General features: G+C 33.9%; 1 protein-coding gene across 3 annotated transcripts in view; it reads left to right on the forward strand.

Annotated features, from left to right (window-relative positions):
* The window catches only part of LOC124432096 (monocarboxylate transporter 10-like), a 95249-nt gene that overhangs the window by 56218 nt on the left and 21531 nt on the right, over positions 1-17500 (forward strand). For 2 of the 3 annotated variants that reach the window (XM_046980657.1, XM_046980658.1), the window contains exons 2-5: positions 475-1023; positions 1930-2098; positions 6823-6933; positions 7337-7510. In XM_046980657.1, the coding sequence (XP_046836613.1) occupies positions 841-1023; positions 1930-2098; positions 6823-6933; positions 7337-7510 (637 nt within the window). In that variant the 5' untranslated portion in view covers positions 475-840. The remainder of the gene's footprint in view (positions 1-474; positions 1024-1929; positions 2099-6822; positions 6934-7336; positions 7511-17500) is intronic. The other variant, XM_046980659.1, reaches the window with a different exon arrangement.

Here is a 17500-nt window from a genome sequence, read left to right on the forward strand (position 1 = left end):
CTCTCTCTCTCTCTCTCTCTCTCTCGTTATAAACCGAAATGCTTAAACGCGCGAATCCGCTGTTGGAAATTCTCTCACTAAATCCTATTGCCAAAGTCCATGCGTTTTATTCATGAATGGCGTTACGAGAATGACATTTTTTTTTTTTTAAACCATGTTCACCACTGATCGTTTATAATCCCCGTATCTCTCGGTACTTTACTAACTATGAACAAAACAAAATGAAAAGAGCAATGGTCCAGATAATCCTGAGATACTTTTTGCTGTACTTCAGTTTTTTCACATATCTTTCTCTCTCTCTCTCTCTCTCTCTCTCTCTAACAATTTTATATTATCCCATACGTATTATATTTATATAAAAGAGATTGAATTATTTTTTATACAAAAGACAATGGTTTATAGAACTGATAGGATTAAAAAGAATATATAATAGAGATCGTATATTCATTTTTTTTTTATCCTTTTTGATTACAGAAAGAAGAAAAGTAAGATAGAAAAAGAAGAAGAAGAAGAAGAATAAGAAGAATATCGTTGGAAATAAAGGAAGAAGAAAAGGAAATATGTCGAGAAGGGATGGGTCGAAAAATGGCCGGCTCTTTTTTCTCTTCAAAGATATCGACGCAAACGATAGAATAGAAGGAAGAAGGTGCCACCACCACCACGCCGTCGTCTTCGTCCTCTTCGTCTTCTTCTTCGATAACACGGCAGCGTCTTCCTTTTCCTCAATCTCCTCCTTCTTCTTCTCATCCTACTCATCCTTCTCCTTATTGAGAATGCGCATTAGAGCGTAAGAAAACGTAGGTACAGTGGCAATAAAATGTGGTGCGCATTATCGTGAAAATGTTGGTGGACGAGTGTGGAAGTGGGATGGGGTGGACTACGGCAGCGAGCGTTAGAGGGGGTTGGTCCACCCCCGGTACTACTGTTGGATGCAGAAACTCCGCGATGAGTTTCGGGGGCAGTGTACCTTCTCTTCACCCAGCTGGCTCGATACGATCCTTACGTTCCCAGCATTCCATACAGGTAACAAGACGCAAGATGACTATGTTTTCCTTTATCTCTCTCTCTCTCTCTCTCACTCTCTCTCTCTCTCTCTCTCTCTCTCTCTCACTTTCTTTCTCTCACTTTTCCTGCTTCATCCATCCACATCCAACCTTTTCTCTTTGAGTCGAACAACGTTTTGTTAAATTACGATGAAATGCTCTTCGACTCGAGAGAGAGAGAGAGAGAGAGAGAGAGAAAGAGAGAGAACTTTTCTTTCTCGTTCACTGAACCACAGCATGCAATTTTAAATGTAATAGTTCGACGATTCTTCGAGCACTTCGACATTCCGATATCAAAAAGTTACTTTCAACTATCTCTTTATTCTTTCTCTTCTTTTTTCTTTTACACCTCAAACTGTTATCCCCACTCCTTTCTCTCTCTCTCTCTCACTCTCCCGATTTTTATACACGACCACAATTAATATTCACGTTAAATTAAAAATCTCGACAATAATTTGCGGGACTTCTTTTGGTTGATCAATTTGAATGATATCGAAAGATCTACGTATATCCAAGTCTATTCGAAAATAGCCATCCGATATAAAGGGAATTACCAGTGGAATATAGGTGCGATAGGGTCTCTACGATGGGATACAATAGCCAATAGAGATATCCTCTTCCGTAATAGGCCTGATTGCGAAGCTATAGAAACGACGTGTTCGTATTGGATATAGGTACACAGTGCTCTAATTATCCTCAAGCTAGTTTTACTTTATATCCGATGTTTGTATGCGCGTGTATGTGTGTGTTTGTGTGTATAAATGTGTACGTGTGTGTTCATACATACGTCCAGAAAAATTCTATTTCGAGAGAAAACAAATTTGTGGTGTATTTCTTCTTTTGTTTTGTTTTTCTTTTCTTTTTCTTTTTTTTTTTTTTTTTTTAGTGTCCACAAGAGACACCGCAAAGATGTATACACTGCCATCCCGTGCACGCATCGAACACTCCTAACAATTATGTGCATCATCCTATGCAGTATTATACACCCAGTCATTGTACAGAGGGTCAACAACAGAACGGAACTTATACACCACATCGGAGTTCCTACCATGGCGGTGAGTTATCATTTCAGTTTTCAATTAGCATAAATCTCGGCCATTTTATGAAAATTTTCGTGTGCGTGCGTGTATATATATATATACATATATATAAGGACCATATATACATATATATATATATATATATATATATATATATATATATATATATATATAAAAGGGCTAATTCCTGTAAAACACTTTGTCTATAAAATAGTAGTAGCAGGTATGTTCGTCCCTTGCGACATGAATATGTAAAAAGCTAAGCGAAATTGGATCTCTGATATCTTCGTTAAAACCACGTTCCGTATTTGTTCTTCGTCCATTACATGTCTAAGTATTACGTTTACTTCTCTATAGTAATAATTCGTTCTTTATTTTTGATGAAAGATCATTGTTCCCTCTCTCTCTCTCTCTCTCTCCCTCTCTCTCTCTCTCTCTCTCTCTCTCTCTTCTTCTTCTTTCTCTCTTCATCTCGCTTCTTTATACTCTTTGAAAATGTCGAACTCGCTAATATATTGGAGCGAGATGAAAATGAATAACAATAAGAAAAGAAAGGAGTCAAAGGATCGATGCTGTTCGAAGAGACTACTTAAAAAAAGAAGTCTACTTGTAAAATTTTAATAGAAGGATGATAATGAACAACCTGTCAAAAATTACTTCTCAAATGATCGTTTTTATGATAAATTATTATAGCGAGCGTGATATACGTTCGTTCGAATCACGATGAAAGAATCTTTTCTCTGGGAAGTTTAAGAAAAAAAGAAGGAAGAAAAAAAGGAAAGAGAAAAAGAAAAAGAAAAAGAAATCTTGTAAGATTGACATTATTTGAAAGTTCCTTAGAGTACACTTGGAAAAACGTAGGAACATTATTACCATAGCTTAACGTTAGAAGTTGTAGTTGGATTTCAGCTGAAAGCACGACGCGGAAAATCGGATAATATGCGAAGTATACGAGAAAAAGAGAGAGAGAGAGAGAGGGAGAGAGAGAGAGAGAGAGGAGTTAGGACAGAACCTTTAGAAAATTCGAAAAGAGAACACGTATTCCTCGTTGGTAACGTAAAGGGAGCAAGCTTTTCTTCCATTTTATGCTATCATTTTTCTACGTCGTATGCTAACTGCCTACTATCCACCCTCCAACCCAACAATCTATGGAATACAACCGCGACAAGGACGAAAATCGAAGCCCATCCATCTGCTCAAGTTTTCTACAAGCTTTTATACCGTAGAGAGGAAACTTTTCTAGAGGTAAAATTTAGTACGCTCTTAGTTGCATTCTAAAGAGTTTAATCTTTGATCGGAACGGAAAATTGATGAAAGTACGATCGATAGGTTTACCAAAGTACGAATGCAGTTTCGTTTAATCGTTAACAATAGAAGAAAGAGAAAGAGAGAGAGAGAGAGAAAGAGAAGGAAGGATGAATAAGAACGGGGCGAAGAGAAATGGAACACAATATTATTCCAAAAGGGCAAAGTTCATCGTGCGAGTAGAAAACGTTACGGCGTTATTATCGCGAGTTTATGGTGAAACTTGGGTAATCCAAATGAGAGAGAGAGAGAGAGAGAGAGAGAGAGAGAGAGAGAGAGAGAAAGCAAGGCGCGAGAAATCGCGTAATATGCGAAATATGAAAGTACAGTCGTTCGTGCTAGTTTAGATTACAACGCTTTGTAAAACAACATACGTGAAAAAGGAAAACAAGTGTACCGCTTTAATGGCTGTTTATCGTCATGGAAAATTCATATGAAATATAGAAATTATATATATATATATATATGTGTGTATGTATATATGTTATTTTCTAATGTAATAATTAAATTAATACTCAAGTACTTGTTCGTCATTATACAAACAATCGATTTTTTTTTAATGTTCAATAATTTTTATCAAAATCCTTTATCTATTCACACGAAATAATTTAGCAAGATATCCTCCTTCAAAATTGAATCGATGATATTTAAGTATCGATAAGAGAAAAAAAGAGATTGAGAGATCAAGAAAAACTGTCATCCAATCGAAAGGTCACTATTCATTATCAAAGATATTTTGTCGTACCGAGAGAACCGTGAAATTCAATTTAATCGTTTCCTCGAGTCCTTTCGGTACGAGCTCGTCAGCAATTTTTATGCCCAGCACAGTTTTGCGAGTTACCTAATGGCGGCCTTGTAATTCCTTCCACGGTAATTTCATATCCAGAAGTGTCAGGATTTTTATAGCAAACTCCATTTTCAGCGATATTTCTCTCTTTCTCTTGGCACAAGGTACTAGTTTTTATCATTGTTCAGAGAAAGATGAAGAGAAGGAGAGAGAGAGAGAGAGAGAGAGAGAGAGAGAGAGAGAGAGAGAGAGAGAGAGAGAGAGAGAAAGTCATTAAAAACATCATACTTCACGTCCTAATAAAGATCAGATTAATTAATCGTTTATATCAAATTTCAATTTTAATTGTTCTCAACAATTTTTCCAAACGCGTTTTATTTTTTTATATTCTCTTTACAGGAGATAGAGTCGAGAGACCAAAATGTGCCCGAGTGATTTTAAAAAGTATTATTTTTTCGAAACTTTTTGGGCTATTCTTTTTTCTTTTTCCTTTCTTTCTTTCTCTTTTTTTTTTGTTTTTGGCTTCAAACTGTAAAACTACAAGAGCCTAGAAACTTTTTTTGAAGTTCGCAAGTCCGCACGTGAAATATTTCCACTTCTCTATTTCACAATCATTGACCCGTTTTTCTGCACCTTTGCTACGACGCGTCACTGACTCTCTCATTGTCAGCCCTTTCTCTCTCTTTCTCTCTTTACCTTTCACTCTCTCTCTTTCTCTCTCTCTCTCTCTCTCTCTCTCTCTCTTTCTCAGTCTAGTAGATCATCCTCTTTATCTCTTTTCGCTTCTTTCACGAGTAAAAATTTGTTCCGCATTATTTTTTAAGCCGCTTTCCTCGAGATTATGATGGAACACGTGTAATTATTCGATTCAAATCTAACTAACAATTAAACTTTTAAAAGAAAAAAAGAAAAAAAAAAAGAAGAAGAAGAAGAAAAGAAAGGAAGAGAAAAGAGGTCAGAAACAGATCTGAAGTGATAAAAATAGATGTTGGAATTATGAGCAAGGAAAAGGAAAAAAGGAAAGGAAAGAGAAAAAGGAAGAAAGAAATGAGAATTGAATTAAAAGAAAACCCACGTATTCATTGCATTTTATACTTAAATTCGTGATTTTGACGAGTCGGTACGATCTCACTTTCCACTTTACAGTCATCCAAAGCCCTTTTCTCTTTACCTTTTACTTAAAGTGCCATCGCTTTTCTGCCCTTGCACGGTATACTGTCATCTGCCTTTCATGAACACTTTGACCTAAGTCTTTCTCTCATCTCTTTCCTTTCCATTAAAAAATATTCTCCTTTTTTCTCACACACTTTCTCATGCGTTATACGAAGAGAGAGAGAGAGAGAGAGAGAGAGAGGGAGAAAGGTATTTGATTACAAAGGTATAAGCAATAATGTACGTATTAACATACCAGTATATAAAATAAAACAGAAGAATGGGGATTTTTAATATAACCGATAAATCCCCATAGAAATTCTTACGTTAAATACCCGACAATATACCTCTCGGACTTATCGGAAATCGATAATTCGATGTCGCATTGTCAATATCGAAAATACTAGATGTGCTCCCAGTTAATATCGCAATATAACTTAGATCAATCGGAAGAAAAGAGAAAAGTCGAAATTGTTAGATGTACGAAGGAAATACTTTGCTAAAGAAGAAATATATTTTTCTTATTTACCAAAGATATATCTACGATTACGCATATGAATAAATATATACTTAGATATATATATATATATATCTATCATTGCTAAACCATGAGAAAATAATTCGAAGGAATACGATCCTTCGATCCTTTCACCGGAGTTCATGTAAAATGTTATCTAACTCTCTCTCTCTCTCTCTATCTCCCTATTTCTATTTCTCGTCTTCTTTTTCTATTTTCATTTTGTATCTCTCTCTCTCTCTCTCTCTTTCTCTCTTTCTTGTCGTCTTCAGCTGTCTGGAGCACGCAAATACGCGGTACGAAGCCGAAAAATATCCCGTTGGAGCTCCTTAAGAAGATGCACCACCGTTCTACCCTTTCCAATTCCTTCTTTTTAATACCCTACTACTTTCATCTTTTTTCTCCTTCTTCTTCTTCTTCTTTCTACTTCCTTGTCAACAACTCCTGAAAAAGAAACTACGACGATTCCCAACCGTGCGCTTAATTTACATACGAGCTACTTTGGTATTTCCTAAGAAGTAAACTTTCTTTTTTTTTTTTTTGTACTGTTTCTATTTTTTTTTTTTTTCTTGTTCTTTTTACACAAGAAAGATCTCATTCCCTTTAAACCCTTTTCATGACATCCAATACTTCTCGTAGACATTCGTATTATGTCAATTATAGATATCTTATATAAATCGAATCCATTTATGAACGAATATACGTCTAAATAATGTCTACCATGGGGAATAATTGCGCGTATGGTTGTTACGAAGATATCAATGTGTGCTACCGTTTATCTAACAATTTTTTTCTTTTTTTTTTAATTCGTTTTAGAATTTCGTCTAGTTATCCATAGTCATCTTTGATATGAAAATAATTAAAATAAAAATTCGAGAAAATCGAAATGAATGATTTTTGAGATCGAAGTTAACCACGATAGTATCGAAAGATCAATTTGATCAATGTTTTTTCTCTTTATTTGTGATCCTTTTTCAGACACTCGTATACGATATACGGACACGGAGGAAAGCTTGGCAGGGAACGCTAACTGGGTCCTTGGTGATTTACGAACTCTTCATCGTTGTGTTCCCGCATTGCGACGTACAGGTATAAAAATAACGTCATACATTAGATAGAACAACAACGTCAAAATCTGATATTATCTTACTAGCATTGAAAAGACTATAGAATATTAATGTATTTGATTTTTCAAATAATATCGAATCTTCGAGCTTATGCAAATATAACGTTTGTTTAAAATAGTATACCGAGCGACGAGATTACCGTTTGAAAATCAAACTCGATCTTATTTATAATTTCTAATGCATCCTTTTTCGAACGATTAGAATGTCACGTAAATTACATGAAAAAAAAAAAGAAAAAAGAAAAAAAAAATATTATATGAGAAAAATAATTTTTCTTTAATATTCGCGATAAAGATATTTAACAGTTAATTAGATTAGATCTAATAAGACGTCGTCGTTTAGAAGATAATCTTTTCTTCTATCAGGCATAGACGTCGCTGGTATGCGAGCGCATTTCTACCCGGAAGGTGGCTGGGGTTGGTTGGTATGTGCAGCTGGCTTTCTCGCCCTGTTGCTCACTACAGGAATGCAGCTCGCCTTCGGCTTTCTTCATCTTTATGCTACACGTCATTTTGGCGACGTACATATAATGGACATAGGTACGTTGTTCTTTATCTTTCTGTCTTAAAAAAAAATAAAAAAATAAAAAAAAAAAAAAATAAAAAGAAATAAAGAAAGAAAAAAAATGACAGACAAAAATTTCGAAGAAGTTGGTACATTTAAATTTGAATTCACTCTTCTACCATGGTTGGTCTCTACAAACAATGCTCGTACATATTTCATAAGTTTTAGAATGTAAGGCATAGTTGTACGATGAAAAAATAATCTTTTGTTCGAGTCGCTCATAATTTTAATAAAAAACGAAAAAAGAAAAGAAATGAAAAAAGAAAAAGACGATTAATAACTAATTATAATTTTCAATTAAGAATTGTCATAGAGACGGAAAAAATGTATAAAGATAAAGTATATAATAAACAATTTTTTTTTTTTCAAAACGTAATAACAAAGTCGAAAGAAATTTAATCAAAGTTTGTCAACGTTATATAATTCTAGCTTAGAGATACATCTACGATATATAACAAGATATTACGAGAGAAAAATGCAACAAGGGGATGTAAATAACGCTCCAATAACTTTATAGTAAAGTACAATGAGATGTCGGAGCTTTATGTTTTCTTCTCTTATTAGTTCGTACGTATACTTACTTGCTTTGCTGTAACTTATATCTTATACGTACACATAAAGATAGATGTGTTATCGAGGATCGATAAATGGCAGAGCTCAAAGAATCTGTCGTAGCAATTTATCAGGAGCTCGTTACCTTGGTACTTAACCTTTAAGCTACTAGAACAGAGGGAGAGAGAAAAGGTAGTAGTAATATTGGGGTCAAAGGCGAAAAGTGCTTTCGGAAAACACACGTGAACTATGGAACCCAATGGGGTGGCTCTTATCGTCGATACAACCCAAGAAAACCCGGAAATTGTCGACGTGTTCGACTTTATTTAAGGGTAAATAAAACAAGGGAATGAGGAAAAAAGAAATCTAATAATGCTTGTAAAAAAAAGAGAGATATATATATATATATATATATATATATATATATATATATCGAGAAATAATTATCGAAATCGAGAATGAAATCTCGTAATTCGAGATAATCTATTATATTTGAGTAAAATCGTTTTACCATCGACCGAGTTATATCCAAAATTCTACATCAGATCTAGTCAACTCATTAATATTCCATTTCTCAAGGAAGTAATCCTTCCAACATCGAAGAGTAACTCGAGTTACGAATTTAACGGACTTATTAATCCTTGTGATACTCGTAATCGATTTACTTAGACGAAGAAGTTAATATAAAGAACAGTTGCAAAGACTTATTAAAGTTAAAGTATGAAAGATACTTGAGAAAGTATATGTTAACAAAGTTCACAATTGCGTATCAAAAGAAACGAAAAAGAAAATGAAAGATATCATTAATTTCTCTAAATGCTCTAATTAAAATTATTCGACTATAAATTGATGCTCTGACGTGAGTATTATGCAACCAAACGTGAAACGAAATTATTAGCGATATCTTAATTAAAAATGTTTATAAACAAATTAATAATATATAATTCAATTCGCAGCTTAAAAAAAAAAAATAGAATTATTTCCAATGTAATATTATTAACTTTTTATATGATTTTTCAATTTATTTATAAATTACAATTATTACTCGTAAAAGAAAAGGTACTGAAGAAATGATCGTACATATATATATATATGTATACATATATTATTAGTTCTAACCTGCGATCACTTTGCGAGGAAACTTCAATCAAAAAAGGAATAGGATTAACTCGAAAGACTTGAAAAAGTAATGGATTCGTAAAAGTTCTCGCGAATTGCATTCGTCTTGTCTCGGTCAGTCGTTTTGTACGAAGCATCGTTCTTTTTGAAAAGAACATAAAAAGAAAAGAAAAGGAGAAAAAAAAAAGAAAAAAAAAAGAAAAGTAGCTTTCGAATTTCTAATACCGAAAACGATTCTTCCCCTTCGTTTCTCTCTCTTCTTCTCTCTCTTTCTCACTCTTTCTCACTAACAATTTCTCCCTCTTTCTAACATACGCGAAACAGCACAGGGTAAAACTTGTCGAAGTTCTTACTCAATCTCGAGGAAGTGAAACTCCGTGGAAGAAAATAAGTTTCCATTCTCGAGGATCGGAAAAACACATTTTCTAAATCCCGATGCGCAACCAGCAGTATCTCTTTCTCTCTTTCTCTCTCTCTCTGACACAGACATATATATACCTTCTTTCTTTCTCCCTCTGCTTCGTCCCTCTCTTCTTTGCCTTCTTCCTCGAGGGAACGAAGAAGAATTTTCTAGCCTTCCGCGAGGATCCATTTCATGCACACTTTCGACACGGTTTAATCTTCCACCAGGAAATTCCCCGAGATAATCCCCCAAATACGATCGTCACTAACAGAGAAAAAGAAGGAGACGGATAGATAGATAGATAGATATATAGATAGATAGATAGAGAACAGGGAGAGAAAGAGAGAGAGAGAGAGAAAGAGGGAGAGAGAGGGAAGAGAGAGAGATATCGCAATACGTATCTAAGCGATTCAGAGAGAAAAACGAAAAAAAAGAAAAAAAAGAAAAAGGACGATGCGAGTTCGCAAACGCACTTTCATCTCGTCCCTTTAGAATTCCCATCAAAACTTTTCCCACCAAGAATTTTCTCCTTTAACGTCATTTATTCACCGTGTGTCTCTCTCACCGCGAAGACGTTAATCCTCAACTTTTCTCTCTCCTCCCTTGCCCTTCGACCTCCTCCACCATCGAAATATACATCAACTTTTCTTCTTAATTCCAATTATACATTCCCTTTGATCAAAATAGACAGCAAAGTTACAAATACAAAGTGCTAAGTTTCGATCGCGAAAGAGAGACTCGAGATTACGAATGGATTTTAACGAAGGAACTAATTTCGATTATATAGAAGAAAAAAAAAAGAAAAAAAGGAAAAGAAAAATATATATATATATATATATATATACATATATATATATATTACTCATGGAATCATTTAGAAGGAAAAAAGAAAAAAAAACAGACATTTGATCGCCAAAGAGAAAATGTTAGGAATTCTGTCGTACGAGTTGTGCCCTAAGGGAGACCGAATCATCGGATAGTATTTACCGTTAGGTGAACACACCTACGTACGTACCAACCGCATCCTAGGTAATCCCTGTATGTGGAGCAACATAGTACGCCATACACTATCTAATGACATATACGAGCGCAACCGGCATTGACCGCAGTAGTCTCTCTCTCTCTCTCTCTCTCTCTCTCTCTCTGTCTGTCTCTTTCTCCCTCCCTCTCTCTCTCTCTCTCTCTCTCTCTCTCTCTCTCTCTCTCTCTCTCTGTCTCTCTGTCTCTCTTCATCCATTACTGGCACACGAGCGGTTTCTACCTCAAGATATACGGATTTATTTGCCACCAACCGAAAAGCACCATGAATTATCCTTTCTGAACTTTAGGTCAAGGCCTACATTCTCTATGAGAATAGAATATACGATGCTGAAGTGAATATGTTATGTTCACCTTAGTTTCATTGAAAATTTTCTTTCGAATTGCGAGCACGTAAAAAGTTCTTCTGTGACGATTTTAAGGATTACAAGAAAACAACGAAAGGTTAAAATCTCTTGTTTTTTCCTTTATCTCCTAACGTCCAAAAGAAAAATATCACTTTTCTCGGGCTGTTGCCCGAGGGACTCCCGGGAGCATAAGAGAAAAACAATATCTACGTTCTTTTCCGACTACGTATCATAAGAGATTTATTCGTTTATTCCAACTTATGTTGAGATTCATTTGACGTTTCATTCAATTTCATTGAATTAAAGAGTTATGACGTTCATCGTGATAAATTTATCTAAACGATTGAAATATGTAGTAAATGAGTGAAATATCCGATGCGAATTCGCTCGTACCTTTGACGATACGTTCTCGTTTATATCATACGGTTAAATATGGTCAAATTCCCCTCCCTCCCCTGTCCCCGCTGCTCTTCGTTCTATTCCCTCACTCTACTCTCTACGTTCCTTTGCATCGTGCTTAATGCGACAATGCGGTCGCTAGGCATCATTGTACGCGAAGTATGGGCAAGTAAGTCGAGACAATACACAGTGTTCGCATAGCAGACAGTAATGACGTTATATGTAAAGTTGGCCCATGGAATATATCGGTCTTTCAACAATGAGGAAGAGAGAGGGAGAGAGATAGAGAGACTAAGCTATAATCTCTCTTCCTCTTTATAGCTGCTGCGTTCCAGCATCCCTGATTCGCATTCGCATAGATAACGTTACGAAATATGCTGGAGGCTGAATTATTTAGCTCGAATTAATCGATAGACATCGTCATTATTCTAATTAATCGTATTACGTTATTATTCGGTATCTTGAATTGATTTTCACCATTTCCTGTTCCTTCTCGCTGACTGATTCATATTTAAAGAATAAACGTGAAATATTTGTAGGATATAGATAGATCATAAATAACAATAGGATTTTTATTTCCGTAAAGAAGACTCTCTCCTTCTCGATATCTCTATATAACTTTCCTTCGATGTAATTCTCTGTAAGGCTTGCCGATGTCTAACGTTGTTCTATCCAATCGCGATGCATAATGCTACGGTATCCACGTAAAGCATGAGAAACGGTAACGTAAGAAAACTCGAAGCTTTAGGGATTTTTTTCTTTTCTCTGGATATACTGCACCCTGTGATTCACTAGATAGTGATAGTATATCTTACAAACATATGGATATCGCAGCCACATTCAAAGGGATTCCTGGTCGAAAATCGAAGATAGACCTAGTTTCCGAAAAGTTACCACCATATGCTTCTTCATTCGTCAAAGTTAAGACATTGGATAAAACGAAAATCAAAGAAAATCGTCTAGTTTTTAAAGCCTAAGAAAAATAAAATGATAAAAAGGATCGACGTTAGGAAAAAGATATGTTATATAATTTTCTAATATTAGAAGGCCAAGGTCTAATTATGTAATGCATTATAAACACATAGGTTGATCGATATCCTGTCTTTTGTACAACAATATTGACTGCTCGTTCAAGCTGTTTTTAAAAAGGTTAGTTAGAAAAGCGGAAATAATCAACCTATTATCCGACGATATATTCGTAATTAAAAGGATTATTATGAAATCTTATTTCAAGTTAAAAACTAAGAAAAATTTCGCTGGCGATCGTTCGAAAATCTTGAAAAGATGATCTCTTTCCTTTTTTTAGATCGACAACGAATGTGTAAAATATTTCGCGAACGACTATTTTTATCGATAATAAAACACACACACACACACACATACACTAAGGTACGGAAGTCACTGGAAAAGTCAGAACTGCCTAAGGTCTCCATGTCTTTCAAAATATTCTTGCGAAATAAAAGCACGAATGGTAGATGTAAGATAGACGTAAAAGGGACGTCGCATAGGTTGAGCTTTACTGTAAAAGAAATATATGTGTATGTTAACGTAGAAGGATTACTACTACTACTTCTCGAAAGCAACAAGAACAAAGACTTTCATCTGACGGTTTGACGATAGAATTCTTCGACGTTTCTAGAAAAACTTGGACTCATTCTTTTTTTGTTATACTTATTTCTAGACTCTTCGTCACCAATGAATCTTCAAGATACGAAAAGCTTTACTTTACTTTATAACGAAGCTTTGAAGAAATATTTCAATCGTTTTTGAACATTGACCAGGACACTCATTTATTTATCTTAAAACTACGAAGTATTCGTTGTGTACGTACGTGTGTTTGTGTGTTAGTGTGCGTTCTATCGGCTTTTTTCTTTTTTATTCGTAGAACATACAAAATGCTTCGAGGTGTGAAATGTTCGATTCAATACCTCGCAAAGAGTCAAGTGAATTGATTTCGATCTTGCAAAATATTTCTCTGGATGAGTAACGCGTAGAAAGGAGGCTTTTCTCGCAAAGTTCCTATATTCGCATCAAAGACGATTGAAAAGTGCCACTTGGGAAATATACTCACTTCATACTTCATTGAGCAATCGTCTGTCTCTCTCTCTCTCTCTCTCTCTCTCTTTGTTTCTCTTACTAGACCAAATCAAAGTTTCGAAAATACTTCGAACAGAATCGAGCGAACAGACCGTTAGTACGTTCAAAACTTTGACAAAATATTCGTAGAAAGTTTTTCAAACGACCACGATCACGAATTTGTTTAAATTTTTCGTATAAATAGGATGAGCCAAAAGTTCTTAGGCTTGTAGTTATACATTCTCAAAAGAAAGAAAAATTATCCTAAAAAGTCACGAAAAAGAGTAATTGATTTTTAAAATCACTTAGAAACTTTTAGTCCACTCTACACTTCAACGTATCTATCATCGCTATAATAATATTCAAACATAACGGGACTGTCTTTGCGATAAGTAGTATATATATATATATATATATATATATATATATATATATATACACTACTATATATACTACTATATATATATATATATATATCTACTACTTATCGCAAAGACAGTCCCGTAGTAAGAGAGTGATGGTTTCTTAGCATACTTTGCATCATTATTCTGCGCTTACCTTACTCTATTATTCTACGCTTACTTTGCGTATTTGTTTCAAGTTTCTACGACTTTTAGTTCCGAAGATATTCTCGTACAAGTAAAAGATGTAAGTGTTAATATAAATAAAAAATTATTTCTTCGATAAAAAAAAATTGTTTATTAATTATTTATTAATTTTATAAATCAATCGCAATCTGAAATTTTTTTTTTAACGAAATAAGATGAATTTAGTTCATAAGAATTTATTTATAAAAAATTGTTTATAACAAATTGTTAATTAATTGTTAACAATAGAAAAAATTAAAATCCTTTAATATTATATTTGATTCAAGTCTGTGCGACTTTTGTTATCGGATATATTCCCATAAAAAGGGAAGAGGAGATTCTTAACAATATAAAAAAAAAAAACAATATAAAAAAACTAATTTGTTTAATAATTTTTAATTTATGTAATTTTATAAATCATTCGCAATCTAAATCCTTTTTTAGCGAAAAAAAGAAATTTATTTCGCAAGAAATTGTTTATAACAAATTGTTTATAACAAATTGTTAATTAATTATTAACAATATATTTAACAAATAGACAAAATAATGCCCTTTAATATGATATTTTTTTCAAGTCTCTATGACTATTGATTCCGGAGATATTCCTATTACAATGGGAAATAATTACATTGGCCCACTGACCTACATAATTTCATTCAAATTTACTTGGCGACACACTGACCTACGTAAGTTCCAAGAATTTACGCACTCGTACTACTACTATACTACAAACAGCTGTATACGAATAATGAATGAAAATCTTTCCAAGACAATATCTTTCGAACTAAAAGTTGTACAGACTTGATTCAAACATCACTTTTAATGGCACAATTTTTTTCTATTTTTTAACAATATTGTTAATAATTAATTAACAATTTATTATAAACAAATTCTTACGAACTAAATTCACCTTATTTTGTTACAAAACAATACAGATTGCTACTGATTTATAAAATTATATAAATTAATAAATAATTGGTAAACAAATTACATTTTTTTTTTTTTTTTACCGAAGAGACAGTTTTTTTCCTACGTCGTTAATAACGATCTCTTTCCTTTATATGGGAATATCTCTGGAACTAAAAGTCGTAGAGGATTGAAATAAATACGCAAAGTAAGCACGGAGTAAGCGAAAAGTAAGAGCAGAATAATGATGTAAGATATCTCTAAAAAAGTACGGTGATATTCAAGGTAATCAAAATTATTGCCTTGTCTTGTACGTGGCGATTTGATATATTGGATTTTTATCTGTTGGAACAGCAACAAGTGTTCCTTGTGTTTAGATATCCTTAGTTAAATGGACGTTACAGGATGTTACAAAACCTAAAGGCACGTCAATAAGTTTACACCGCAAACACGTCTCTCGACAACAGAACTTTCGTTCTAGTTAATCGATCCTCTCTCTGTCTATCTGTATCTCTATCTCGTTAAAAGACACTCTGAAATAGAGAGAGAGAGAGAGAGAGAGAGAGAGAAAGAGAGAGAGAGAACTCGATAACGACTCTCGCAAAGGCAAATAATCGATTCTAGCTCGTCGACTAACGAGCACCGACGTGCGAATTATCATAACGCGAACGTCGATTTGTATCCTACCTACGAATCATTACGGTTGCAAGGATCAGAAGGGTCTTCGATATGTCGAGTTAATTGCACGTACAAATTGGCGTACATCATTACCCTCGTATGTCGTTAAATGAATCGTAATTAATGTTCGTATATGGGCGCTCTACTGTTCTTTTTCTTTAATTAAATATTTTTCTTCCTTTTTTAAATCGATCAAAGTGGTCTCTGAATTTTTACAATAAATACAGAAATATTAGTACGAGAAAAAATTACAGAAAAATGATATTTACTTTTGGCACGGGATTTTAAAATATTTACAAAAATAATATTAAGAGGAAAAAAAATTATATATATATATATATATATATATATATATATATATATATATATATATATATATATATATATAATTGTGTAGATCTACGGAAAAGAAAAAACTATAACTAAACTCGAAACTTCCTGTCTAAAAGCGTCTCATGAGAAACCTCGTTGGTAGAGCGCGATATATTATGAAAATCATCTCAGTTTGCACGTCTGACAGAGTAATATCCAACTGTTTCCTAACAGAGAGAAAGAGAGAGAGAGAGAGAGAGAGAGAGAGAGAGAGAGAGAGAGAATTCACCCTTTAGCACGAATGTCTTAGTCCTTTCTCGGAATTGCATCCTCGGTTCGATGCCTAATTACTGCTGTCGCGAAAATGATCTACGTTCCAATCCTATACGGATAATTAGTCGACTTCGAGTTAAATTAGTATAACCCATCGATCTCGTACTTTGAGTTCTCTAGACGAGAACTGTTGAAAGGATAGAAATAAATGGAAAATATTTAGATAATGAAAATTAAAAAAAAAAAAAAAAAAAAAAACAAACAAACAAAAAAAACAAAAAAAAGAAAAGAAAGAAAAAGAAAAAAATGACGATTCAAAAAATTTCCAAAAAGAAAGGAAAAAAAAATACGAGATCGATCACCTTTTACGAGAGAAAAATTTAATAAAAAAAAAAGGTTGATTTTATTCGTAATCCTTTTTCGAAAGAAGGTTTAATCGAAAACACACCATCCTTATTTTCCCTAACGATGTTCCAAACGCTATGGCGCCTTTATAAAGTGATTCGCTTAGGAAGGAAATCCTATAGCAGAGAGCGCTAGTTTCGACTTCGATAAGTCGACGAATTAATTCTGTCCTTTGGGATTACACACTGGCACGAAAATCCTTACCGACTGTTTCGATAACTCGAATAATCCTTTACCCAACAGCCACGAAATCATTTTCACCTATCCTTTGAAATATTTATAAGGTGATTCAATTAAACGATAAAGGCAAATAATAATATTAATCATTTTCTTACCAAAGGATGATTATAATTAAATAACCTTTGTACATCGTAGATCAATAAATATAATCAACCAATCAAAATTCTGTATGAATTAAGTAGAACTTTAGATGAACGTAGCATATATATCTTGATATTTCGTGGTAACTAAATCTCTCCTTCTCACCCTTCCTCCTCCTCCGCCCCACCCCCCACGACATTCTATATTAATTCGATGTGACTTAAATATGAAATCAATATTTAGCATAATACGACGAAGTATCAGATGTTACACATTGCGGACATATCTACCGTAATGAGAGATACGCTACGTTCATTTAGAGTTCTTAATTCATATACAACAAGTATTCAACGTTGGACAATTATAAAAGTAGGTAATCTTTAACAAGGAAATATTTAATTTCAATCGTGATTTGATATATTTTCAAATAAATCCTTTCGAGTAGCAAAAGTCGTAGGAGGAAAGAACCAAAGGGCCAAAGTGTAATCCCTGAAAGCAGCAGAGGAGACTAACGAAGAACTTGCAAAGCAGTAAATCTCGTTCCGCTTC

The sequence above is a fragment of the Vespa crabro genome, chromosome 23 (assembly GCF_910589235.1).
Source record: "Vespa crabro chromosome 23, iyVesCrab1.2, whole genome shotgun sequence".
Classification (NCBI taxonomy): domain Eukaryota; kingdom Metazoa; phylum Arthropoda; class Insecta; order Hymenoptera; family Vespidae; genus Vespa; species Vespa crabro.